We start from the raw sequence: 27,932 nt of genomic DNA on the forward strand, positions 1-27,932 counted from the left end.
AGTGGTGAGAGTAATTTTGACATGAAAGAAAGGTAATCTAATTAGCCTACTTTTAATTTACCGTTTTTGACTTTGAAATATATTTTTTTTTATTTCATTAATTTATTTCCAAACGATAAAACTCAAAAATACCAGTATCTAGAGAAAGCTTACTCGAGGATGATGACTGTGCTATGGAAAAAAGTTTTCAATATAATTGACTGTCAGAGTGAGTAAAAATGTTACTTAAACAAATGGACGTTTGGACGTGTTAGAGCGAGATGGGTTGACAGTACTAATTTGAAGTACGACATGATTTCATAGCATCGCGATTACGGAAACCGTTGCAAATATTTTCGGAGATACTGTATTTTATTTTTGAACGTTAATAAAATATATGACAATATCTTTATTTGATTTTCGGTGGCCGCAATTTTCAAACTTTTGAGTTGCCAGCATTACGTCCTCGTACCTAAGTAAGTGCATCTTATTTTATCATTGACTAGCCGTTTTCCCGCGGTTTCACCCGCGTCCCGTGGGAGCTACTGCCCGCACCGGGATAAAATATAGCCTATGTTACTCGCAGATAATATAGCTTTCTAATGGTGAAAGAATATTTAAAATCGGTCCAGTAGTTTTTAAGTTTATCCATTACAACCAAACAAACAAAGTTTTCCTCTTTATAATATTAGTATAGACAAACTCGTTAGGCCCTACTAACGTCGTCCAGGATCGCAGTTGTGATTTTCACCGGGCGTCTACAATTGTGGTCTCCAGCAGTAAGGAGACTCCAGTTTCTAGGTTTCATGCCCTTGTTAGGACTAGTTGTTAAACTATCTGATTGGTAAGACCATAAGGAAAGTTGGGAGCGACGGCTAATGCAGTTTTGGGCTATGGTATATCTGGTTATGACCCAGAAGATCATCCATCAAATTTTACAGAGTGATGAGTCTAGTCTAAACATCGATCGGACCATAGAGCCATTATGGGCTCATGTTTCTATTAAAACAATACATTCTAATGAGTCTGCTGGTTACTCAGGGTACCAATCCAATCTCCGATGCATATATATCATTCAAAATATGTACTTTACGTGCGTAGTTTAAGATATTTCCATTTATATTTCCAACTGTGACCAATATCACATTCGATATTGCCTTGAATAAAAAGTAATACAGGGGTTACATGGGGAGCTCCAATTTGTACAGGTAATATACTATTGTACTTCAATGTAGGTATAGACAAGAACGAATTCTTATTACATGTACCAAGCACAGTTTCTTCACAATATGTGAACGGTATTACGCGTCCTATTATTTTGCTAAGACATTTTCGTCATGGTTATGTCAATATTCTTTGAAGTTTTATAGCTGCGAGAAAAAATATCTTTAATTTAGAACGTTGTTGTTTTCGCATTTTTCAATAGCGGCGCCAAGTAGGTCAGCATGTAATAATATAATTAAAGATTGATGGAGTACCTAGAGATTTATTTGCGGTGTCTGTGCTATTTACTATTCTCTGTGTTAATATTGAATTCTCATTCTATATTGTTTTCTTTGCAATATTATGAAGGTGTTTATTTTATTCGTTTTAATGATTTTGAACTTCACTTAGGTAAATAGTTACGATAATACTCGTAAGTACTATTACTTGCCTACTTAATATAAGTTGAGTAGTACAATCAAACGATTAATTATTGTAAAATTATTCTATTAACTGTTCAATAAATAGAAAACAGGGCAATACATAGCATTTCATTTTATTCTATCCAAATATAAAATAGACATCAACTTCGACCATTGTACATAGGCAAATGCAGGATCACGCATTCTAGCAAACTTATCTATCTCGAAACGTAGAGAACTCACTGTGTCCTAAAACGTGTGGTTTTAGAGCCGAGAGCGTCGACAGACTAACAAGATAACTACGTTTGTTTAGAAAGTGACTTGCTTCTTTTCCCTCTCGGATCTGATGGTGACCTTGGAGGAGGCGACGGTGGTGTCAGCGGAGGCTTCGTTGTCGGCGACGAGGGCGCGGAGGCGGGCCGCGCGCTTTTCCCTCATGGCCGTCCGCTCGCTGAGCTCGTTCATCTCGTCCTCCAAGTCAGTCAAGCGCGCTCTGGTCACCTTCGCCCTCTGTGCGGCCGCGCTCTCGTCGTCGGACTTTAGCGCAGTCCATTTTGTGAGTGAGTTCTCTTCGTTTAGCCTGCGGGCGATGCGCTTCTCTGTGCGCTCCTCGTTCTCCTGCAGCGCTCTCCTCGCGCCGCTCACCTCGGACTGGCCGATGCCAACGCTCTCGAGAATTTTGTCGGAGATCCTCATGCGGTTCTCGAGATTAGCGACGTTGGTATCGAAGTCGATGTCCTCGGCGAAGCGCGACGTCTTCTTGCCGGCACGCAGGCGCTTCAGGGACTCCGTGATCTGGAAATTTTATAAAACCATTGTTAGTTTTAAGGATTAAATAAGAATTTCAATATTTTATAGTTAAAATAAACTAGGTCACGTCGTCGGTTTGAATTATTAGGAACGCGTTCTGGTTTCTTCCATTCTAGTTGCAATATTCTAATTCTATTTCAGTTTATTGTATGCGGATACATAGACAATTTAGCAACCTTCAGTAGTCTCATTAATGTCGACTGAATTTATTTCCCATTAGTTCGATCATAAACCATTTTGCTTGTGGCATGCAATAAAAATGAGTTTTGGTTTGGAGTGGCTCATGTCAGTCGGTTTGGCAGGGCTATCATCTGTAGTGGCTGGGCTATTTCGGTTGAGCTATCTGCGAGCCGTCATGTGGGTAACGGTGTCTCTACTCATTGTTAAATTTAACTTTGGAACATTATTCAACGTATTTGTGTTCACTTTGCTATGTAACTGTCGGATGGAAATAGCGCTTTGGAGAGTTACGTAGAAAATAGAATAGAACTCGAGGTAGATCACGATACAAAGCCTTTTGATGTCTACATTTTAGTTAACCAGTTATTTGGTAGTTAATGCAAAATAATCAAAACATTGAGCTTCAATCAGTACCATGATTTAATCAAAGTGAGAGCGTTATGAAGGATGACAAACCCACAGCAGTTCCCAACCTACCTCAAACATTCTACAGATATGTACATTAGGTCGCTCGCACATAAAGGAGCCGCTGTACATTTTCAGTGTAAAAAGTATGTACAGACTCGTAATGAGTATGGCCCGAGTTTTTATCTTGTTTGCAGGAAACTGCGCCTCTCACAGCACTACATTAACTATTTCTCTTTTATTTAAAACGTGTTTTTCTGTAAATATACTGAAAATGTAGATCCACGAAATTTTGATGAGATTGACGTTATTTTTGGGAATTATCTTAGTAAAATGCGTAAATCATCATCCTCTGAGCCTTTTTGCGTAAATCTATTTGTATTTTTCAAAATATCGAAAAATTCGTAGGTATATTTAACTGAGTACGTGGATTAGTTTTCGTATGCTGCAAAATACACAAAATCAATAATAGATTGTATCGAAAAAAAAAACAGTTATAATGTTACATATTTAGTTCCTATAATTGCATCTGCCTATTACGTGATACAACCAACATTATCTGGTTCACAAACATTCTATTTCCATTCAAATTGAATAACTTACACGTCAGGCCATAAATAGTTGTGTCCCAGAGCCAACGATATACTAATTGAAACCTAACTGCGATGGTCCACTGGAAGCCTTCGTAGACCGACCGCAGTTCTCGATATTCAATAGTTCGAGCACAGTGCGAACGAACCACTCTAAATCCAGGTAACAATGTATGCAAGAACGTGCAATTTAAACTACGTTGTACCCCGTCTATACTAAGTAATAATTTAAATCCGAATGTTTGTTTGTTACGCTTTTAAGTTGGGCTTTAAATGAGTTTGACACAGTTGGATTTGAACGGGTAAAAGGTAGTTTGTTTCTGGACGCAAGAGTTTTCTCGTTTTTGTAACTACTTTTTGCATTTGCAGCCCAATTTTTAGGGACTTTTTTGTACCATTCGAAATATAGAAAAATCCGAGCAGACGGACCCGTGATACTCAAGATATAACTATATAACTGCCTCGTTGGTCTAGTTGTCGCAAGTGCGGCTGCTGAGCACGAGGTCTCGGGTTCGATTCCCGAGTCGGGCCGAAATCGCTTTGTGGGTTTTAGAAGACTTTCACAAAGCAGCCCGGAGCCTGGAAGTTGGTGATTGATACACCCGTGCATCGGAGAGCACGTAAATGTCGGTCCTGCGCCTGATCTCTCTCCGGTCGTGTCGGATTGCCGTCCCATCGGGCTATGAGAGTGAAGGAATAGGGAGTGCACCTGTGTCTGCGCAAATGCTTGTGCACTATAATATGTCCTGCGCAGTTGGCTAATCTCCTTACATGAGAACAGCCGCCGTAGCCGATAATCGGCTAGGAGGACATCATCATCATCACTCAAGATATAGCATAGTTAGTCAAGATATATAACGAAGTCAAGGAAGAGAACATGCTACATTATTTATTTTAAAAGCTACAATAATATGATTCTAACTCAAAGGAATTTCAAAATTGTAGTATGCAAGTATGCGGATTGGTTAAACAGGCATTGTTAGCGTAGACTGTATGCTTGCTTTGTAAGATATATTAAGGTAATATCTTTTGTACAATGAAATAATGTGATCCGAGTTCAGGTTGACGACCCTCGTCTTGAGAAATTCAGGGAAAAATGTTGGTCCTCCTATCTGTTACGTTGCAATGCATTATAGTAAATTGTTTTTTTTATTATATAAGATATATTATTTTACTGTAATAGGTAAGTACCTATTAAATTTCTTTCAATATTTTCATTGCAATGACTAATCGACCTTTTTATATTTCTACCAATGGATCAATGCTCTCTAAGGAATGTCTACTCAATAGTCACACAAAAAGAGATGATGATAGATCAGTATAAAATTTCGTGTGTGCACATAGTAATCATATTGTACATTGTTACGTTTATATTGACTGTGTCCGCACATAGTACGTATCGTGCCAAGAATGATCTAGTCTTTGTCACGGTCTTGAATCTTCAGTAATCTAGAAGTGTCGTGTCACAGTATCACAGAGGCACGCAGTCAGACAATTTACATTTGATCTAAGTACAACTGGCAGGCTGGCATTTTGATAAAGAAAAATTATTCTGTGTGCATTCTAATATTGTTTGAGTAGTGCCTAGTAGTATCATTATATGTCTTATTTATGACCGCCACGTTGGTTTAGTAATCGCATCTACTTAGTGCAACTGCTGAGAATTTGATTTAGTGTTCGATACCTAGATCGGGCCGATATAGCTTTGAGGGTTTTAGAAACTTTAACTCATGCATGCCTGGAAGGTTAGCAGTCCAATCGGGCTATGAGAGTGAAAGAATAGGCGGAGCACCTGTGTCTGCATAAATGCTTGTGCACTATTTTATGTCCTGCACAGCAGGCTAATCTGCTTAAATGAGAACAGGCGCCGTGGCTGATAATCGGCCAGGACGCCAATATCATTACATCCTAGTCACAATAATTAGCTGATAGTAATTAATATGGAATTAATAATCGACTGGTTACGTGGCCATGGCATATTATTAGCTATGATTGGTGTCTGTAGCTGATTTCCCTTAATTCAACATTTGCCTTGTACACATTATACACGAATATTTTTTAATTAGTACACAAAAAAATAGGGCTCTATCTGTACCCGTTACTGATCATATTTGTGTAATCAAAACTAAAAAAAAACGAAATCCCAAAATTGTCCAGGAAAATTCGACATATTTGGTAAATTCATAATTGAATCAATCATTCATAACAATTGCTACTAGAAAATACTACGCGCAGTGCTATCTCGTTTTGAATGCCATTTATAGATCCCAGCAAACTCGCGTCTAAGGTCAAGCCACGCCCCCTTCTGCGCCAGCGATCCCTTTTCAAGCGAGTGAGAAACAGACAGTGCTAATTTATTAGCGGAAGGGTGCGCGCGTTTTTATTTTTTACAATTGTTTACGTTTTTACTGTCGCGATGTCTTATCAATTTACATCTCGGGAGTATACGGCGATGATACGAGCATACTTTTTGTGTGGTGAGAACGCGAGAGCCGCAGTACGTATGTACAGAGAATTGTACCCAAATGCTCGCCAGCCGAACGTTCGGACTGTGGTAAATGCCTACCAGCGTTTACTCGACCACGGATCATACCGAGCACCGGCTCATAGCCAAGGACGTGGAAGACCGGCGTATTCGCAGGATCTGTACGACGATGTCGTGGACTACTTCGAAGAAGATCCCCGGCGAAGTACAAATGACGCAGCTCGTCATTTTAACATCAGCCAGTCCTGTGCATGGAAAATAATTAGTTCGTATGGATATCATCCATACCACTACAGAAAAGGTCAAGAATTGACCACTGTGGATTACGAACAAAGGATGACATTGTGCAGATGGATACTCGACAACACAGAAGCAAATATCCTCTTCTCAGACGAGTGCATGTTTACGCGTGTCGGATTGTTCAATCAACACAATGAACACTGGTGGTCAATACGCAATCCAATGTTAACAAGGGAGAACTCTTTCCAACACAGGTTTTCCATTAACGTCTGGGCAGGAATTCTCAACGACAACATTGTTGGCCCGTATTTCATAGAAGGGCGCCTTACTGGCGAATCTTATTTAGCTTTGCTGCGGAATATGGTGTCTGAAATGCTGGAAGAGATTCCATTAGCCAATTTAAGAGATGTCTGGTTCCAGCAAGACGGCGCGCCTCCGCACTACCACAGCGCAGTGCGTGAGTACTTAAACGAGCAGTTCGGGAGTCGGTGGATCGGTCGAGGCGGCCCCGTGGCATGGCCGCCACGATCTCCTGATCTCACGCCATTGGACTTTTTTTTGTGGAGTGAAATTAAACGACGAGTGTACGTTAGTGAGCCTACAAGTGTAGAACAATTAAAACAGCGCATACTGGACGCGTTTGACGAAGTAAAAAGTAAACGAGACATACTTTTATCATTAAAAAACAATTTAATTAAACGTGCTCGTGTTTGTATTGAAAATGGTGGTGGACATTTTGAAGGACAGCTAAAATATCTGTAAGTTTTTTTGTAAATAAGTAGGTACGTAAATTCTAAGGTGACATAACAATTATTGTAAATATCAGCTGATTCAAACTTTTTAAATACGCCAAAATTACTTTTTTTCACAAGTTTTACAACTTTACTTATTTGATTTCTTTTTACCACGTAATCTTTTAATTTAGTCACCTAATTTCTTAATAATTCATTTTGAAAAAGTTGGTAATTTTGTTGGTCCTAAGCCCAAATAAAGTATGAAGGAAAAGTTTGAATTGAATAAAAGTTTATTTTCCGTACACCTTTTATTTTACTTTTTCTTAGTTTTTAATCGTAACGCATCTATGCGTTTTAGTTACCTACATTCGTTATCAGCTGTTGGACGCGGGGCAAGTTCGAGCGAGAGCACGCGAATGCGAGAGCGACAGAATATTATTAATGAATACTACTATGAATGACCTGGAATAACTTGTACAATGTTTCCATGAATTGAGTGAAATTTTTGGATATAACTTATCGCTAATAACTTTGCTGATTATGAATATTAGTTTTTGAAACTTTGCATAGATAATACTAAGAACTTTTTAAATGAGCCCTTTAAGTTTGTGCACTAATTAAAAAATAGCGGTGTATACATTTGCTGCCGCTTCAACAGGTAGCCATGGACTTAGTGCTATGTCAATGTTGGTCATTAACTATAATGATGTGATAAACTTTTCCCTTAGAGTCTGATCGAAATAAATCAAAATTTTGCTAAAGACTAGACTTCCTGAAAAATTTAATTATCCTAGAGTTTTAACTGGTAATTTGATTTAGTGTGTATTTTTCATAATTTCTTCTTTGAACGGTTTTAAAATGCTTCTTCTTCAAAGGAATTTAATATAAAATTTCATAACTCTTCCTGGAATTTTGAAGTGTAATACAGTTTTTTAATTTTCATACACTTTAAAAGATTTCATTATACACTTACGGCAACATTGAACAACATAACTTACTACTGACTTACTTGTTTTAATTAAACAACCAAAAATAAACTGTATAGAAAAAAAGCTTTTCTACCAGTAAGTAGACATAATAAAGAAACAAAACAGAAACAGTAGAAATTTTCTACCAATATCTACAGCATGTTTGATCATAAACTAGGTTTACAGCAATGCAGCAATCTTATTGGGCAGTAGAACATTAAACAAGGTGATTCAGGTGTTGTAAATATGTCGCTGCGGATACTATATGACTTTCTGACTGTTTGACATATTATATTATATGTGTTTAACTGCGAAGTCTGAACCGAAGTATGAACATAAACGGTTTATAAAAAAAACTTGGCTACGATATTTTTAATCATTTTTATATCAATACTAGCTTTCGCTCGCGGTTCCACCCGCGTCCCGTAGCCGGATGGTGAGAAAAACTATTCCTAAAACCTTCTCCCGGGTCTAAGTTATCTCTCCTCTAATTTTCAACCAAATCGGTCAAGCCGTTTTCCTGTTATGTCGTGACAACGGAAAGCGGGTTTCATCTATACTAATATTATAAAGAGGAAAACTTTGTTTGTTTGTTTGGTTGTAATGGATAAACTCAAAAACTACTGGACCGATTTTAAATATTCTTTCACCATTAGAAAGCTATATTATCTGCGAGTAACATAGGCTATATTTTATCCCGGCGCGAGCAGTAGCTCCCACGGGACGCGGGTGAAACCGCTGGAAAACGGCTAGTTTTATATATAGATAAAAATGAATCCCTATATCTCTTGGTCACGCCACTTCGCGTGAATGGCTGAACCGTTTAAGTTGAAACCCGGCTTAGACCCGGGACCAGGACATAGAATTGTTTTTGTCACCATCGGGCTGCTGGACGCAGTTATCTAGAGTCGTGGGTGTAGCCGCGGGTGTAAGCCAGTTTAAAATAAACTGTGAGTTATACAGAAAAAATAATGGCTAGTTTTAATTCGAGGAGTAATATCAGTTAAATGAACCTGTCAATGGTTTTCAAACGAATGGCTATGGCGTTCCAATTATGAATTTATCCAGTATTTCATTTAAACACATAGTTTTGTTCGTTATTTTATTAACTGCCAGTTTGGTTTAGTTCGTTGTTAAACGTCAAAATAGTAGATATAAATGGAAAATCAAACTGTCTGTCTGTGTTTTACTATGGCTAGTATTGTTTTTTGAAAAAAAAAAAAATACCTAGAGGTTATTTTTATTAAATATTTGTATTATTTAATTTTGACATAAAATGTAGTACCTAGCTAGTGGGGTATGAAAGGTAATTTTTACAAAACAAAAATATACTTGTATTCTCTTATACGGGTTGTATTTTTGAGGTAAAACGTAGTAACTAGTGCTATATAAAAATGTAAGGCAAAGCTTAACAAGACTGACTCGGTTGAAGTTACGTCATTTGATATTCCGTGGCTTCGGAATGCATCTAAACTTCGCCGTCGTGTTCTTAGCTGATGCATTTCTAAGGCTATTTTTGAATTTTCTATAACGATGCTATCTTACATTGTTATGGTTATTATATCGTCTTGTCTCATAACAATATTGACTTGGTATATTTATTTTATGTCACGTTGGGTTGTAACCCTAAAAAAATTGTGTAGTGAAAAAACACATTAAAAAAAAAACTCTCAGTATTTTGGCGTTCAAGTGGAAATAATCAATTATCTCAGCACTTTGTTTTTACTAAATGGAGTCACACACTGAATGACTTCAGAAAACTAATTGTTTAAAATAATGTAGTTAAAAGAGTTGAACCATTTAATTTACCTATAACATAAGTGTGTCGGATATCGAAACTAAACTACACATTGATTCTACGTTAACATTCACTGAAACACCGACATCATTATGTCAGCGAATCACAGCTTTGAATTATTCGATAATCTAAATCAACATTATTCCTAAATTCAAACATGGTTCAAACATCCATACCCATATGAATTTATTTCATAATCTCCCCTAGCTGTCAATCAATGCAGGCGTTCATTATGTTGTAAAATACTGTCAGCAACATACAAACATACACTTCAGGGTTGTAGGCTTCATAGTTTAGAGCCCCACTACCTTTTGATAGATCGGCAATGCGTGACAGATAGGGGTGAGTCCAAAACGGGCACTCTAAAGGCCTGTAGTGTTTTCGTACGTATCATACATAAAGAGCACACTACAATTTATATAGTTCGTTTGTGCTTATAAATCAGCATGAAGATAAAATTTATAGAAGGCAAATAAAATAAAAAAATTAAAATACATCTCGTAACATTTTTTTTTAACAATATCGGGCCAACTTATCGGCCTAATGTTTAGTTTTCAGTGTACTGGTAGTCATAGTGATATTTCAAAAAAAAAGGTTTTTAATGTGCCATGATCAAAAGAAACACCAACTTTGAAGTTGAGGCAAGCAGCACATATTTACTCAAACTAGAAAAGTTACTCAAGAGATTTTTGGCTTAACTAAAATCACTCGATTACCAATCTATCAACTATTCTATATCTATAGTACGTACCTAGGTTTACCTATACTGTTCTATATCTATGGTCGTTTTACCTATGTTAGACTAGGAGGGGACGCGGCCATTGACGTATGTAACAATATCAATTATCAAACGTTGGCGTGATTGCAACGTTGCCTTTGACACCTGACTCGTCACTGCATCAGCGACTGAGCATAAACAAAGGCGATTGTGGTAGACAATCTATGTGCAGTCCATTTACAGGGAATGGGCTCTGTTTATTGGTTTGGAAGTTAATTGTTTTTTTGAATGCGAAAAATAGGTTTTAGTATTCGCCTTTAAGCTGTTACATGCTCTGTATCTTCCTCAAGGCATTGATTTCGAATTTTTTCTAATCATTTTTTTATATCATATCTTCCAACTTTTCTTACAACAATAACTGACTCATTTTTTCCTTTATAATAATAGGTTAATCTTTTACTAATTAGATAGAAATCGATCTGCCTGTCCTGCTTTCATGCCATGACTATAGACACGATTGAAATAAAACGTACAGACTGGTGATGATGAGGACAGACTTGGCCTAGAGCTTGAGAAATGAAATGCGCTTTTTATCCGGGTGCAGGAAGTAGTTGCCTCACGCCGCAGGTGTAGCCGCGGAGCTATCTTAAAATAACATTTCCATTCTAAGACCACGCACTTTTTATTGGAGTCTAATGTAAATTCTTAACTGCACATATCAAATCTTCAAACTAAAACCACGACTAACCTTCTCACGGCGGAGGTCTATTTAGCGAAGCTACACTCCGCCGCGAAAACAATATGAAGACACTCGCTTAGTTTCTCTAGAGATATTTTGCCTTCACGTTGGAGCTGAGATTCAGCCGAGGCGCCGTAACAAAAGGGCGAGGAATCCAATATATTGAATACCTTCATCGAGTTTGGTTAGGGTTGGTCATGGAGAACAAAATGACTAGCGGAGGTGCCATAACGGAAACTCGCCTAAGAAAGAAGCGCGCCAAAATGCGGGTGAGCGTTACTGTTTTCTCCCATATACATTATGTATGCCTTCTTTGGACCCGATAATTTTTTGTAATACCAAAAGTCATTGACAGATTTCTCAAAGAACCCGTTAATGATCGTTTTGGTATATAACCACCCACTGAATTTGACCTATGAGAAGGCGCCTGACCTACCAGCATTATAGCATCTCTGCTCATCTTGCCTTACTCCGTGTGGTTGGTGCACTTCTATTGTGCTCATTTTACTGCGACAGGACTGAGCGTAGTTTTGTACTGATCGCGGATGCCGCCTGGGTTTTATTGTCAGTGCCGTGTTTTCGGCGGGTATAAGGGACTTTTTGAAGTTTGTTATTACGGCGGTTTTCATTTTTATTATAATTGTAAAGTGCCTTAATTTATTTAAACGTCTGGAATGTTTTAAAAAGTAAACGAGATGCAAACAATATTTACCATAAAAATTTTAAACAGTCTTGTTTAATAACCAACATAAAGTACTTAATTTTTATAAAATATTCCATACAATCAGTTGTCTACCAAGAAAAAAGTATTTTTTTGATGTTTTCAAAAGACTGCTTTTTACACTATTCATTTAAAATTAAAGCTTTATTTTGTTGAAAACTGTGTTCCAACAACACTTTTGCATTAACACAACCCATGTTTTATACGAATTCAATTTTTCAAAATAAGTTGTGAGATTACGATTACATTATTCTGTTCGTGCTTGTCCACAATTCTTTTGAAGCAATTGTTGTTAGAAATATTTCGTTGGAAAAGAGCTTAAATGGTAGGTACTTAAGTCTCAATGATGAGGCTTTTGTGTTCGAGTAAAAATAGCCCCTTAATTTCAGTGTACGCTTTCTGATAGGACAATAGAAAATTAATAACCTAGACGGGATTCTTTTACATTAAAAGAACTATGTATTAGTATTCCGTCAACGTTTTAAAGTGTTGAATATGCAAACATTTCATGAGGAGGATTTTTCACCAGCATGTAAAATGTTTGCGACGTGGTTGCACGGAATTCGCTCTTACGGTTGTTGAGGTAAGGTTAAAAATTCTCTGGCAACTGTTGTTTTTTATTATACACAATTAAAAACTGGATGATTTGTTTAGCGTAAGTCAATGTCAGTTCTCAAAGCCGACAGAAAATTAATTTTACAGGATAAAGCTCTATAGAAATCATATGTAAATTAATCACGCTTATTTGACCGTACTAAAATACACTGTTACTCAAAGTAAAATATTTTTTATTATTTTATGGCTGAAGCTAATAAAAACCTTTACTAAAACTTTATACTTCATATTTCCGAGAATAAGAATTTTCAATTTATAATGAATCTTGCCAGTGCAGGTTTCCAGAGGGAAGTAATTTTGTATTGATTCCGTTTTCAATAATAACATGTAAGTACCAAAGTGTGTTAACGATCAATTTTTCACAGTTGGTTAAGTAAAATGTTAATATTTTCATATCTGATAAATATTGAAACGCGATAAAATCTTATAGCACAGAAGTGAAACAGGGAGTTAATTAAAAAGCCTTAGGTACATTGTTTCATTATACGCTGATCTTTGCCAAATGCCGATAGTCCCGTAACATAGAGTATTCGTTCACATCGTCCAGCGATATTCCGTTTAATTTACACCAAAATCAGATAGCTGCCGTTACTATAATCTGGCACGGTTTGTTTTATCATATTCGCAAATAGCAACTGTTTGGTTTGAATATGGCGTTAACAAACATTGAGTAATTCACCTCAATGCTTTTGGAGCACAACCGGGAAATATGGACGGGCAAATATTGCCAAAGTATAGCCCACTGCATGAAGGGTATAACTAAAAAGTTGGTTCATTGCACGTACTCCTGTTTAACTAGCTTTTACGCGGCGCGTCTGTAGTGCCACTCGTGTTTTTCATCATTTTCCAATCAAAACTGAGTGTTTTATGCAGTCAAAATGTGTATAACGATTTTAATAACTCGCTCTGACGTAGTTAAGTGCGTTTTTTATTTGGCGGAACATTTATTTATTACATACCATCGATAATTGGGAGTAAGTTTCGTTAATAGTCAGAGTTTCAGTTTCAGTGCATTATTATTTATTACACATTTGATTATAAAGGAAGTCGAGAAGTGCTGCTGCAAAGTTATAATGAAAAGTTACTTCCTCTGAAGAAAACTCTTTTGTATTTTGTAAACAAACATATACTTTGTTGTTTGTTATCTTTTTGAAATTTGATGTAACGCTGCATAAATTAGTTACTTTCTTTTTATTATTTTTATTTTAAGCACGTTAAGTTCAAATATAGAATTAAGACGTGTATGGAGTATATTGCTATGATCACATGAAAAAAATAATCTTACTATCCTACTAATATTATAAATGTGAAAGTTTGTGAGAAAGTATGGATGTACCTATATTTTTTACTCTTTCACGCAAAAACGGCTGGACCGATCTAGTTGAAATTTGGTACCTAGATAGGCGATACCTAGCTAGCTAGGTATTTATTGAACGTAGCGGTAAATATAGGTAGGTCAATAAATACGTTACAATAAATTATTCGTATTTTAAATTGGGGTCCATCATATCCAAACCGCAATTAGGAAACAGCTACTACCGCTTAAATATTGAATGAGTATTAATATCCGGCAGCTTATTGATTGATTACCACAATAATGATCAATTATATCAATACCAAAATAGACATGTTTTATACTGTGGTCTAGAAACAATAACACATAACGTAGGTATAGTTTTATACAGCTAAAGTTGTTCGAACATTTTATTATGAATCTCTTGATTTGCTGGCAACAGATAGAATTTTGACCTAAGCCCAGTACAAGTAGGTAATGTGAAATTCCTATCGGTAGGTAGCAAAGTAACAGAAGATAGAATATTGAGAACGACCGTTAGTAATCAAGCTATCTGTTGTCATGGTAACGGTGCCAAGAAATCCTGTGGGAATACTGGCCGTCTGCAAATACATCTAAAGGTTACGCGCTATTAAATTAATGAATACACAGACGCGAACTAGTGTTAGGTATGTCTGCGAAGCAACGGTACATTTGGAAGCCGGTAATAGCTTAAAAGTAGTACCTAATCAAATTAATCTTAATTTAAATAAAATAAGGTTGATTTATTGGCCATAAATGATTTTTACTACCAAGAATTTGATAGGACACTTCGAACATGTGAAGTGCTTTCACACTAGCGGTTTATTCGAGCGACAACGCTCGGTTCGTTCGTTCACACAATGCGACATCAAACAATTGACAACTATCGATACAGAAGATTACGTTTAAAACCGAGCGATAGATTTTTGCTACCCAGAATGTGTCATGACACAAAAGCCCACCCGTGTGAAAGCGATGCTACAAGACAAACGACTGGAGACTTTACATTAATAGAAATAATCAAAAGTAAATTAATAAATAATCTGCTGCTAAGTTATTCATGGTAAAAAAAATATTTTGTAGATACATCATTTTTCCTTGAAGTTGTTTCGATTATATAACGAGCCAAGGAAATAGCTTGTTTTTATACGTTGTTTACTATGCGCATCTGATAGAAAGTGGTTATAAAAATAATTGGATTAAAAACCGAGGTGGGATCGTTTTTAATCTTATATCGGGAAAATATTTTTAATACAAGGTGACCATCATGTTTTATGTGGGCGTAGAATCTTTGTAATGAGTCCTATATTTAATTTTGTGTAGGCAGAAGTTGTGTATTATCTTGATTTATAAAAGATAATCTTTATGAATGTTACTTATCATCTAGAAAATACCTACCTGATTTTACTTTTTCCATATAAAAAATCATCAAACTTTTCTCAAACTATTTTGTATACGTAGGATCCACCACTCAAACTGGTCTATATAAACACGGAGCCCTGTGGTCACCCATCTACTGATTGACCGCGCTTAGCATTGCTTAACTTTGTAGTCTATTATATTGATCCATGCGGCTATTACTTAGACAGCTACGAGCTACTTCATATAAATCACATTATCATAAAATCTTACACGAATAATGTAATTTATAATTACATTGAACAGAACATAAACTATTGCAACTAAGAAATGTGTTATGTGATTAAATGCTCCACGAATGTATGCCAAACATCCGTCAAGCGTGGTCGTCAGAAATAGACGCACACCGTAAATGTGTCAACTGGATATTTTCACAATATTATTTATTTAGTACTAGTTTTACTATGTTGTGTGGCAATGAGAGTAGCGTAGAAGGACACACAGATAGTTATTACAGGTGCATATACAAGTCTGTCAAATTATGTTACGTAATCATACTAAAACGTCTGAACAAAATGAAATATAGTTTGTCATAGCCTATAGGTATATAGGCATTTTCAACAAAAGGGCTATTAGATAGCCACTAAAATATTTTTTCCAATCGCTCTAATGTCTGAACTAAGTATGCAAACAAATAAATAAACTTATTAGCTAAATAATAACGATGTAGACATATAGACAAAACATATTTAAGTAAAAACAAAATTTTCAACTTCATATTAAAATATCATAAACAAGACGACAGAACTATCTTTACCAACAGAAATATTTCAATATAAAATACCCGTTTAGATTTCACAAGGACTTTTGATACAGAAAACGTACTCCTACTAACTCAACATCTAATTTTCCTTTCAGGGCTTCCAATTGAAGATTTCTCATGTATAATGTACGGTGAGAGACAAAGTATCTTTCTAATTAGAGCGACATACTGCCTACGTGGAAATCCCACACTAGAACATTAAACTGCACATGTCATTCAGCACGTGTATGCACCTGTTTCAAAGCATTTAAATATAGAACGCATTTCATATTTCAATGTTACCCTCTCAATGCTTATAAGGCCGTTAAAAATACCCTCGTGTTGTCGCTATATCTGTATATATATGTGATGCATAATATATTCCCTATATTATATATCGTCCGAGCCTTTTTCCCAAACTATGTTGGGGTCGGCTTCCAGTCTAACCGGATTCAGCTGAGTACCAGTGCTTTACAAGAAGCGACTGCCTATCTGACCTCCTCAACCCAGTTACCCGGGCAACCCGATACCCCTTGGTTAGACTGGTGTCAGACTTACTGGCTTCTGACTACCCGTAACGACTGCCAAGGATGTTTTATGACAGCCGGGACCTACAGTTTAACGTGCCATCCGAAACACAGTCATTGGTGTCTAAGATATACTTAGAAAGTACATACAAACTTAGAAAAGTTGCATTGGTACTTGCCTGACCTGGAATCGAACCCGCGCCCTCATACTCGAGAGGTTGGTTCTTTGCCCACTAGGCCACCACGACTTTTTTTATATTCCCTATATTATGCATAATGTATTCTTAGGTTTCTGTGTAGGTTGTTCAAAGTGAGTTGTTTGCGGTGATTTGTTACTGTTTATTTATGTCGTCAGGAAATATGTTTTACATCATCTTTGCATACAATCTTTGTTTGTGTTATGTAAATGTAAAAAAAATTGTAACCATGGAGTTTCTTGTCCCATCCCGTTCTGTTCCCGTAAGAAGTTATTTAATTCTTTTAACTTTCATTTTTTTTTAAAGGCCCTATAAAGCCTAGCCCTATAAAGTAAATTGACTCTGACTTCGAAAACGTATTTTAATTTGAGAAAATTCAGATATCAATGCAAGAGGAATCGCAGCTACAGCCAATACATCATCTTCAATAAGCTCTAAGTACTTTAATGGTATTCATATGTCTCCTGCACAAACTTATTGCTAAGTAACTAGTATCAAACATGGGTTTAGTATAGAGGTACCACGTATGTTTCCAAGTTTAGCGATGCGACATTGACGGCACCTTTGACAGATGATGCGACGGGCCTTTGGTTCAGACGGGCTGGCTTTTAGAGGATTGCGTTCCTAACGTACGTATTGATACCGATTATTAGGTACGTTCGTCTCTAATGGATGTTGGAGCTTAGACTAATCCGTGATCTGCACGAATTGTGTCTATAGGGGAGTAACATAGTTCCATTAAGGGATGTACCCTGTTACCTATATGAATCAGATGCATAATCCAAACGGTATTAGTGCCAGAATATTTCGTTCGTTGAAAAGTATTAAAGTAATTGATTTAAAAAATCCTGTCCATCGGTGCACCTACGAGTAAAATGAAAGAGGCCTGTGACGTAACAAATACAAAATCCGGTTAGCGGTTTGATTAAAAATACGGGATTACAAACAGGGCTCAGTTGAGCTCTATGAAAAAATTAATTAAGGACCGAAGCGATGGTCTATGGTATTTTTTTGTATTATTTTGACACTGCTCTTGTACCTGATTATACGAATGCCTTTGCTGAACATGGTTAGCGAGACTTTTATTTTATCCTTTTTGAAAAATATGCGTTCCTACAGTTTTATGCAAGGCGCTCTCTTCTAAGCATACATATGTCGTCTTGACCATACATACTACTATTTTATATATATATATATATATATATATATATAAACAACTGTTTCTAGATGCCCTGTTAGGTTTCTGTAAACAAAGAACCCATACAAATAATGATGAATGCAAACATAGAAAAATACTATAGGGAGAGAAATAATAAGTTCAAAAGTTTTCGAATGGGTATGGCAAAGTTTTGAAATAGGAGCGAGTACACGGGCTGGATTGCACGTTGTTCTTTATTTTTCTACCTCGTAACCGGCAGGTACTCATAGGTTTTCGTTTTATTAGAAGCCTCTTTAATTTTTATGACAGCTGAAAGTTTTAGTACCTACATAGAATAGTAAAATGTAAAAAAAAAACTGCATATTATGTTGTCGAAAACAGTGTAAATGATATCAAAACTTGAATTCACAAATGTGCACATAAAATTACTGTTTAAAAACCCTACATAACAAACTGGCAAACTGCACTCCAAAACACAATATAAATAGAAGCACAAATACAGTCTAGCCGGGTTAAGTATATAATACCGGCCATAACATGATAGATTAAAGGGCGAGTCGGCCGCAAACGATCCGTGGCATATCGCGCTAGGACGTGTCCTAACAATGCCGGAATAAAATACGGTCGCCCCCAGACCCGTGTATGTACACTCGCCATGCGGTGAACGGGCTATATGCAAAATGTATCACATTTATTCCCGTCACTCAGGCCGCTTTGCATCCCCGAGGCTGGCGCAGTGTGAATCGGCCCTAATCTGCAATATTCGCTTTTGAATTCTGCCTCGTATCTATTCAGCTCCCTTCGCCAAACCCGGTCGAGATCAAATCCGCGTTTTCAAAACTTTGCAAAAACTGGTCAGTCTTTTGCAGAGTGTGATATTAATTGGATACTTTTCTGATTGGTTTGATTCAAAGATTTATACAATTGCACTTTTATCTGATGTTTGTATAATCTTTTAATACTTTCGCGTAAAGTCGTGGTGGCCTAGTGGGTCAAGAACCAACCTCTCGAGTATGGGAGTGTGGGTTCGATTCCAGGTCAGGCAAGTACTAATGCAACTTTTCTAAGTTTGTATGTACTTTCTAAGTACATCTTAGACACCAATGGGTGATAAAAAGGTGAAGGAAAACATCTTGAGGAAACCTGGACTATTAAGTCTGAAATCACCAACCGCATTGAGCAAGAGTGGTGATTAATGCTCAATCCTTCTCCGTGTGAGAGGAGGCCTGTGCCCAGGAGTGGTAACTTTCACAGTTTGCAATCGATGCAATCAATTCACATTGTTGTAGAGGAACGAGTACAAAAGTCTTATAATATCTTAACATAATAGAAAACGTATGATTGGCACAGATCCTCTGGCAGACAATAGCCCGGTCAGCTTTGAAACTCTCACCTCAAACTACCTGATTCCTGTATTCGGACTTGGCCGAGATTTGCACCTTTATGCAACTTTGCAACAAGCAATGGTATACCCAGCTAACTACTAAGCCTCGGATTTCTAAAGGCCATCCTGTCTTTGTCCGACCTCCTCGAGATATTATGTGTAGAATTTTGTAAGGTGTTACAGACTACATTGTTATTCTGATACTTTTTCTCGAAGTTTGATCATGCCTTTGTCTCTTTGTGACGATGTTCAAATAATTCTTGATATAGCTTATGTATATTATGTACTTTTATTTATTTATATATGGCAACAATTTCAAAAAAATTGCTGTTTCCTTATTTTATCAATTGCGTTTTAAATTGTAATCCGCATCCTCCCACTAAATAGTTTAAGCGCCTGCAATTAAGTCCGAACCTTTCACAAAAAACCCACCTCCATTAAAATCGTCAACTTTTTTTTTTACGTGAAAGCAATACAGAGTAATTTCCCATACACAATATTTGTGACGTCATTAATGGACAGTGCGTATCATCTCTTCATAAAAGTACTCTTAACATAGTTGTTTACTGCTACACTGCGATTAATCAATTTACGTTGGCATTTTTGCACTTTTATGCAGGTACGTGGCCTTCGATATTAATTAGTACTTCCCATGGTGGCCCGTCATAATTTTATTTACGACGTACCGCAGAAAGCTTCTTTGTAAAATGTCTGCACTTATTTAGGAATTTTTCGTGCGTGCTCTAGTGAAAAAGGCGCTCGGTTCTATGACAATAGCTTTAGTATGCACGGCTCTTGACGGGTCAGTGCTAGTCTACTGTTTTAACATTATTTCTCAAAGTTTATGCAGCCACTCGATTGTTTTTTAAAAATAATCTTTATTTATTATCAAATAGCATCTATTTTCAAAGTAAGACTACTTAAGATCAAGATGTGGAATCAGATATCCTAGAAAGCGCAGCCACTTCAGGAATGAGTACCTTTTGAAGGAGATTGTTCCTAAGAAGATACCATATTTCTGTGAAACTCGTTAATAGAAACGATATTAAACCATTACAGGTAAGTAAGTACTAAGGACTTCAAATAACAAGTATATTATCTACCTTTCCGTCTCTCTACGTTTAGTTAATTCTAGAAACTAATCAATACATAGGCGTCTTTAAATGAATTGGAGTAATTATATATTTATTTAGTCTTTGCTCAATTTAAGCAAAATATTTGAGCAATTGAATTGACAAATACAATTTATTTCTATTAAAATTGGGCAGACAACCTGTTAAAGTTATCGGTAAAGCTTTCAGCTATTTATGACAATTTAATCAAACAGATAGTAATGAATGCATACACTGCATGTAACCTCAGAAATACTTATTCAGGTATATGAATTTTAATTTACTCATATTCGTATCCATAAAACAAAATATACAAACAATGATTGAAACAAAATATGTAGATAGTTGAAATAAATACGGCTGTTATTCAATACTCCAGTTATTTCAATAATGAAACCACGATACCTGTGTGGTTTAAACTAACAACAACAAATAAATTAATGATTCCAAAAAAGGATTCCATTGTTATCGAATTCCGGTTTGGAAATTGAATACACACAAAAAATTAATTTAAAGCATGGTTTTATGTCAATATTTATCCAAAATCAGAACTACGTAAATTAAATATTATCATAATAAATATGATCATAAAATTCTAATCAATTAAAAAAATATATCACTAGGCATCCCAGGTGATGCACAGCCATATAAAAATCTCTTTCATGACAAAGTAAAAACTGCGACGTTCAGTTTTTCTGCTTCCTAAAAATTTTGGAAAATTGTTTAAAGAAGTGGAAAACTGTTGATAGCCAGACAATTTTTTTTTGTAATAAAGTCCCAAAAAACATGAACTAAGAATTATTAAAAAAAAAAGTACTTACATCATCTGAAAGTTCCTCAGTGTCGAACGCAGAGGACAGAGGTCTGCCCCTCTGTACCCTAGCTCCTCTAGAGTCGAACAGATCATCCATGGGACCTTCCACGTCATCCAGAGCGCTCTTGATGCGGTTTTCAACGTCGGCCCTGATACGGTCGCGGTCCGGTTCGGTGGCGCGCGGCGTCGGGGTCTTGCCGTCGAGACGGTCCAATACCGGACGGTAGTAGCTCTCTCCTTTGTCGAAGTTGCAATCGTAGACGCGTGTGCGTCGGGTCCGGCCTAAGCGACTCATTTTGTCTTGCTTATTTGTTGTTCTGGGGATAATAAAATGTGGATTAAATAATTATACTGAGATAGATTTGTGCTGTAGTTGCTATATACATAGGAAAAAAAATCTCTCTCTATCTGACATAATACCGATCTCTTCCAGACAACCTTTGGATGGTCAATTTATTCCGTACCTACATAAACATGATTTACTTTTTATATTTCGCTCATAGAGAACAATGTAGTCAAAGAGCTTCATAACGATTTTTGACAAAAGAAAATGCATTCAAAGAACAAACACCCGAATTAAGGGCTGAAAGGGACAGAGACTGGAATATTTCAAGTTTATTTTTTCACACCCATACGTGGACTACGCCGCTTCTAAACTTAGAACACGTCAAAAAAGTTCGTGCAATAATTCCATTGCTCGTTTGTTTTGCAATAATAAAGTGCATGAGTGTAATAGTGCGGACTGCATTACAGAGACTTCTGTCTGTGCTTTGAGTTAGATTTATTATGAAGGAAAACTGAGAAAAACCGACCCTTCTTTATATAGACTTGTAGTCGGAGTCGACTTTTGAATTGCGCTCATCTTATTTCTAAGTAATATAGGGGGGATTCTTTTCAATGAGCACGAAGGGTCGCTGCTCAGTTGTTTTATTTTTAAATATATTGTCGGGTTTTATTTATAAGATTCGTTTGAAATAAAACACTTAACTAAATAACACACTTCTACTTAATTATAATCAGATTATAAAAGATACAACTTAAATTTTTATCAACGTGTTCCGTAGTCCTCCATGAATATCATTATGGCATGATTATTATAATAATCACACCCTCAAAAGTCCATATTTATAATATAAACAGGACGTTAATACAGGCTGTCACGCCTGAACTGAGAACAGATCCATTCATATCAGCATTGTCCAGTCATTGGGCCGTGAAAGTCAGATTTCAGTGTTCGCAATAACGCCGAAAAAGCCCTATTGTTCACCTTTATCAATATCCGATACCTAATATAGTTTAGATGTGTGTATGAAGTTCGCACTGCTAATTTTAAAGGGAGAATTTGTTGCTGTGTTGCAAGATATTTTTTGTTGAATGAGTTATTACAAGTTTTTTTTATAGTCTACTAATTGCCAAGACAAAGTACAGTCACTGTAAAAAGTCTATTTAAATATAAAAGTCGCCACGTTTTTAGCCGCTTAATTTTTAAGTCTCAAAGTGAGCAAAAAGTAACTCGAGAAAAGTAGGCAGACGTCCTTGTACTGATGCATCTACTGTCATAAGCTACTGAACATTTTGGAGCGCCCGTCCTTCTAATTAAGGTGGACAGCTGTGCAGGGAGCCAGTATCACCAATAATAATTAATTTCTCCATTACAAAAGCGTCTCTTAAGGCGCAGTTCACACAAAGTAACTTCCCGGCTCGCTTCCATGACGAAATACAAAAAGTGAAATAAAAATTTTAAGATGTCGCTTTTTTTTTTCTCTCTCTTTTTTGTCTTTTGACTCATCAAGCCAGGAGCTTCTTGCTATTGATAAAATATATAATGGTTTACTTGCGGTAGGCGTGCTTTTTATTTTAATGGCACTTATTTTAATTTTAATAGAGCTGATTTTTATTTTCCATCTGGAGGACTGAAAACTGTAAACATGAGTTCTATGTTTGAATACTGTGTAGACCAAAAGCATCTGTCAAAGATAACTCGCTTTGAGATAAAGTGTGGGATAAAGCCAGGTGTTACTATATAATATTTAAATGACAAAATACGAGCAGTGGCTAGTGTGTTTCGGCTTTGCTTTGAACTGAAACAGTTTGCTCTATAATATTTATCCCTTCATGTTGTATTTGTATAATAATTCACGCTCCGTTGCACGGTACATAGCTGAAATCTTTAGTAAAGGGACTGAGTCCCCTCGGGAGACTTTGTCTGCCAAATATATTTATTTATAAACATGTAGTCACAGTGTTTGGACTTGTTATGTCTGTATTTGAGTAAGAACGGCTGGTAATCTATCGTTTAGAGAAATACCGCGAAAAATTATGAATAATTTTGATATTCTAAAGAAAAATACGAATCTTTTGGTCGAAATAATCTGTTACAATGTTCGCCAAAAAAAAATTTGTGTACGCGCACAAAGATTTCAGATAGGTGTCGAGTATTTTAGACATTTATGTTCGCGTAATTTGTTACTGTTTGTTAATACGACTTGACTAGATAAACACAGTGCCGCTCACCGTTGGAATCTCACCTTAAGATTCAGTTCTTTTACAAGTTTAAGAAAAGATCAGATGATATAAGTGAAATATTTCTAAACTATGCAAATATGGTTACCATAAGCAGCTATATAAAACAGTAATCATAATATAACATTTGACCGAAGTACTTGGTTTACAGTTTCAGGGAATTCATAATACTGAGTAAATTTCATTGCTTTGGTTCTCAAGTGTTTTATAACACTCAGGAAAATCTACTGAATATCATTGCTTAGTCTTTAAGTTTATATGTTTCGATTTCGATATACTTTTTCGATGTTTAATTTTCATACTAAAATATAAACAGGCTACCTCCTGCTTATCAACTTCTGTTTCACGTTTGTAAGTCATTAAAACGAGGTTAAGATCAACGTCCATACATTTTTGTCTCATTTCCTACAGTAGTTTTTCCATTAAAATGTGATAGACAGTATTATATAGGTATAATGTATATAGCCAAAACAAGTTTAGTTTCTGGAACGTTAAAATAATAGCATTTGTTCGTATCGTTCCTATTGTAAGTACAGTCAACTTCAGGTCAGTGGTAACAGTTTTATAGAAAAATCGTACTTATTACTATTGAATTAAGGTGCATGACAGTTACTACTGATGTGCAGTCTACCGTACCTTTAAGTGACTAGCTGTTCCCCGCCTTTCCACTCATATCCCGAGGGAACTTTACCGCAGCTGGATAAAAAGTAGCTTACGGTAAAGGTACACAAATAGTCTATGACATAACAAAGGGATAAGATTAAATGTGTACCTTTTATCTGAATCGGTTCAGTAGTTTTGGCGTTGCAGAGAGAGAGACGCAGCGTAACTTTTGCACTTATGCCTATTTAGGATTGCCAGATGGCCGGGACATGCGGGATTGACCCGGAATAACGTGTCTTGTCCCGTGGCCAGGGTAGATGTAACTATAAGATGTACATAAGGTGTAACTTGCCCGTTTTCACCAAAAATCTCTTAACGTTTCCCTAACTAAGTGTCACTTAGAATAAGGGCTCCCCCAATAATGAAGGTTATAAGGGTCACTTAAACTTTGGTGAAAACGAAATTCGTACTAAGTGTTCCCTAAATGTTCTTAGGGGATCCCTAAATTTAGGTATTTGTTGGTGAAAATGGGCATTCGAGTCCCGGATTTTGAATACAGACATACACTAGCTTTTTTCATTATGTTACTAGTAGCGGGCCGCTTCCCTCCCTTTGTTACCCCGCTGAACCTCAAAAATCTCTTGAATTTACAAAATTATTATAATTGTTCGTTCTTAAGAAGTGAGCCCAGATTTCGCAAGTATTTTGGAAGGACAGCAAAACCATTCTTCGAACATTTGAATTTTGAATGAAAGCAAAAAAAGGATAAGTAGGTATCTTTCATACTTTTTTCGTAATTCTCGAATTGTCCCGGAACTTAAATACCTGTATCTGGCAACCCTGTGCCTATTACGAAAGGTTTGTAGATCTTATCGCATTTCATACAGCAGTGTTGAGATTTGTGCCGGTCTATTAACAAAATATTCACTAATGTACATTACATATTTACGTCAAAAGCTTTTAAAGTAATTAGTGCAATACGCCTATGGTCTAATGAATTTAAATGAAATGCAGCCCATTATTTTGAGCAATGCGATGAATTATAATGCAAATGTTTCTGTTTTCGTCCATATCCGTGTACACTCAAAGATTGTCTGGTGGATTTGCTGTCAAAATAAATAGTATATCATCGTAAATAAAGTAGATACACTATTTTTGGTGCATTTAAATACAACGAGGAGTTTTACAATGAGAAGTTATGTTATTTAACTGTTACGTATGTATAAAACTAGCCATTTACTCATAATATACGAAAGTTTGTAGGTATCTTCATATGTGGGTGTACGTACCCATATGTTTGTTTACATATCACGACAAAACTACTCAGAATAATAAGTATAAAAGTCTCTTTTTATCGATGTGCCGTTAGTAATTCCGCCTGGACGTGAGTGAAACTGCAGGCAGAAGCTTGTATACTTAGCTATAATATTTGTAGGGCAGTAGCGTAATGCGTTATACATAAGTCTGTAAATCTTGACATAAGAAATACAAGAATAGATTTGAAAACGTTTGATTGATTTAACCCGGTTTTAAGTCGAGATTCTTGACTTCGAGTATTTCTAGAAAATTATCTTAAAACATTAATGGCCTTACTACAATAACTTTAACCACTGTTTTACACTTGTCTAAAAAAAATGTGGCTCCAAAATGAACCATATGTCAACGTCATAATTTAACATTTTTTTAGACAAGTCTTAAACTGACGTTAAAAAGTTTTTGTGGTAAGACGGTTACACTTTATTCTACTGCTTCTAGGTTTCGTTGAATATTAAGTAACATGAAGTCTTTCAATAATCTAAACAACCGTGACCAGAGCCTTAACAAATGTCCTCTTTAACTCCTAGTTACATGTCGCACGTTCATTTCTCACCCTTTACAGTGAGTAAGCATTTCCAACTTACTCATCAATTAAAATAACTTATCCATCAAAATAAAGTTTTAAAGAAACAAGATCAGGTAAACAACGGAAGAAAAGTGCATCATCGCGATTTATTCATATCGTTCATATAACTACTGCATGAAAGCTTGCAAAGCATAAAACATACAAACTATACGTGCGTAACGACACGTAAAATAACTCGTAAGCTACCTATAATAGTAACACTGAAATATTTTTGTTTTATCAAGCGATCCCCGTTTCGGCTGAAAGCACGCGCCCGGTTTGTTTGCGAAACTATTAAAATCTTAGCTTGTGTATTTTATGAGTATCGCGTCAGACATATCATGTGCGTTGTAAAAACAATGTTTCAGTAACATTAAAATCATCAACAATACGTAATATCCTGTTGCCGACGACGGTAAACCATTTTTTATGTTCACTGGTCGAACGGAAATAGAGACAGAATCTTTTAATTTGACAAGACAGATGGTCAAGCCGTAGATTTCGATGTTATCATACGTCAGCAACTATTTGGCATGGAACATAAAAAAAAATCAACGAGCATTTACTTCAATGAATTTTTATATAAACATAATATAAATGTTTACTACACACAAATATCTACGAATGTTTGATCAAAAATTATATAATAGAATCGACAATGACCGTCGCGGTATTTGTTTCGCGTATCATCCCCACCTGATACATTACTGTCGAACAGTGAAACCAATTCAAAATAGAATTCGCAAACATTCGATATCGGGATATTTTTAGTATCGAAAACCGGGTTTTTAGTCGGACACGAGGTATTGTAATATGCACTCGTTCAACGCTGAACGGCTAAAAATAATCACGCAATAGGAATTCGAACGCACATTACCGGTAACCAATCCTAAATTAAAATTTGGGAATTAAATTTTGTAACAGAAGAAATATATATAGAAATAAATCAATCAGCAGATCAATGAATAGATGTCGCACAGCAATTAAATATGAAAGGTAAAATTCGCTGAGGTTGCATAGAAAGTGAATGTTAGTGTACTGACCTGGAGCGTGTATAGGCGGCGAGTAGGAAGACGGGACTGGGCAGTCGAGCGGCGGCGGTGCGGCGCGTGAGCAGCGTGGGCGAGCCTATGTTTAACCGTGAGCCACACAGAAATAATACTGACTTTTGTTCCGAATGATTTCCTTGTCGAAAAAGAACTGCAACAAACGGAGGAAGCCGAACGAAGCGCGGATTTCCGACGATATGTAATGCAGCGCTCACGTTTGGCACTTATATTGTCTCAAAATTCCAAATATACAGTGTGATAAACATTGGCGCATAGATTCTATAAAAGGCATTCACTCACAATATCTATAAATACTCGAATTACAAATTGTAATGAAGAGCTTGCGTAGTAGTGACACGTAATGTTGATTTTAGATATTTTATCTTATTGTTCATTGCTCAAAACCTACCTACCTTACCTACTCTTCTCGAAATTTCTTGACGGAAAAAAGATTATCTTAGTCAGTTTACTGTAAGGAAAGCTAATTGTTTCATACTCTTTGATGATACAAACACTGGGCAGTAATGTAAAAGCATGATCATCAAAAAGCTTATACTTTTTTCATGTTTCAAACATTAAGGTTCGTAGAAAAATATTCT

General features: G+C 36.2%; 1 protein-coding gene across 1 annotated transcript; it reads right to left on the reverse strand.

The window, feature by feature from the left end:
* Nucleotides 1-1,672: 1,672 nt before the first annotated feature.
* On the reverse strand, nt 1,673-27,521 carry LOC124645020. The gene is made up of 3 exons (XM_047184749.1): nt 27,328-27,521; nt 21,284-21,593; nt 1,673-2,399 (listed from the first exon to the last, which is right to left on the reverse strand). Exons 2-3 carry the CDS (start codon nt 21,569-21,571, stop codon nt 1,914-1,916), a joined length of 774 nt encoding a protein of 257 aa, XP_047040705.1. The 5' UTR covers nt 21,572-21,593; nt 27,328-27,521; the 3' UTR covers nt 1,673-1,913.
* Between the last annotated feature and the right edge of the window lie 411 nt (nt 27,522-27,932).

Source organism: Helicoverpa zea, chromosome 31 (assembly GCF_022581195.2).
Source record: "Helicoverpa zea isolate HzStark_Cry1AcR chromosome 31, ilHelZeax1.1, whole genome shotgun sequence".
Classification (NCBI taxonomy): Eukaryota; Metazoa; Arthropoda; class Insecta; order Lepidoptera; family Noctuidae; genus Helicoverpa; species Helicoverpa zea.

Coding starts and splice junctions, on each gene's coding strand:
- LOC124645020 (XM_047184749.1), bottom strand. CDS start 21,571: ATGAGTCGCTTAGGCCGGACCCGACGCACACGCGTCTACGATTGCAAC. Junction 2,400..21,283: donor CTGAGGAACTTTCAGATGAT/GTAAGTACTTTT, acceptor TAAAATTTCCAG/ATCACGGAGTCCCTGAAGCG.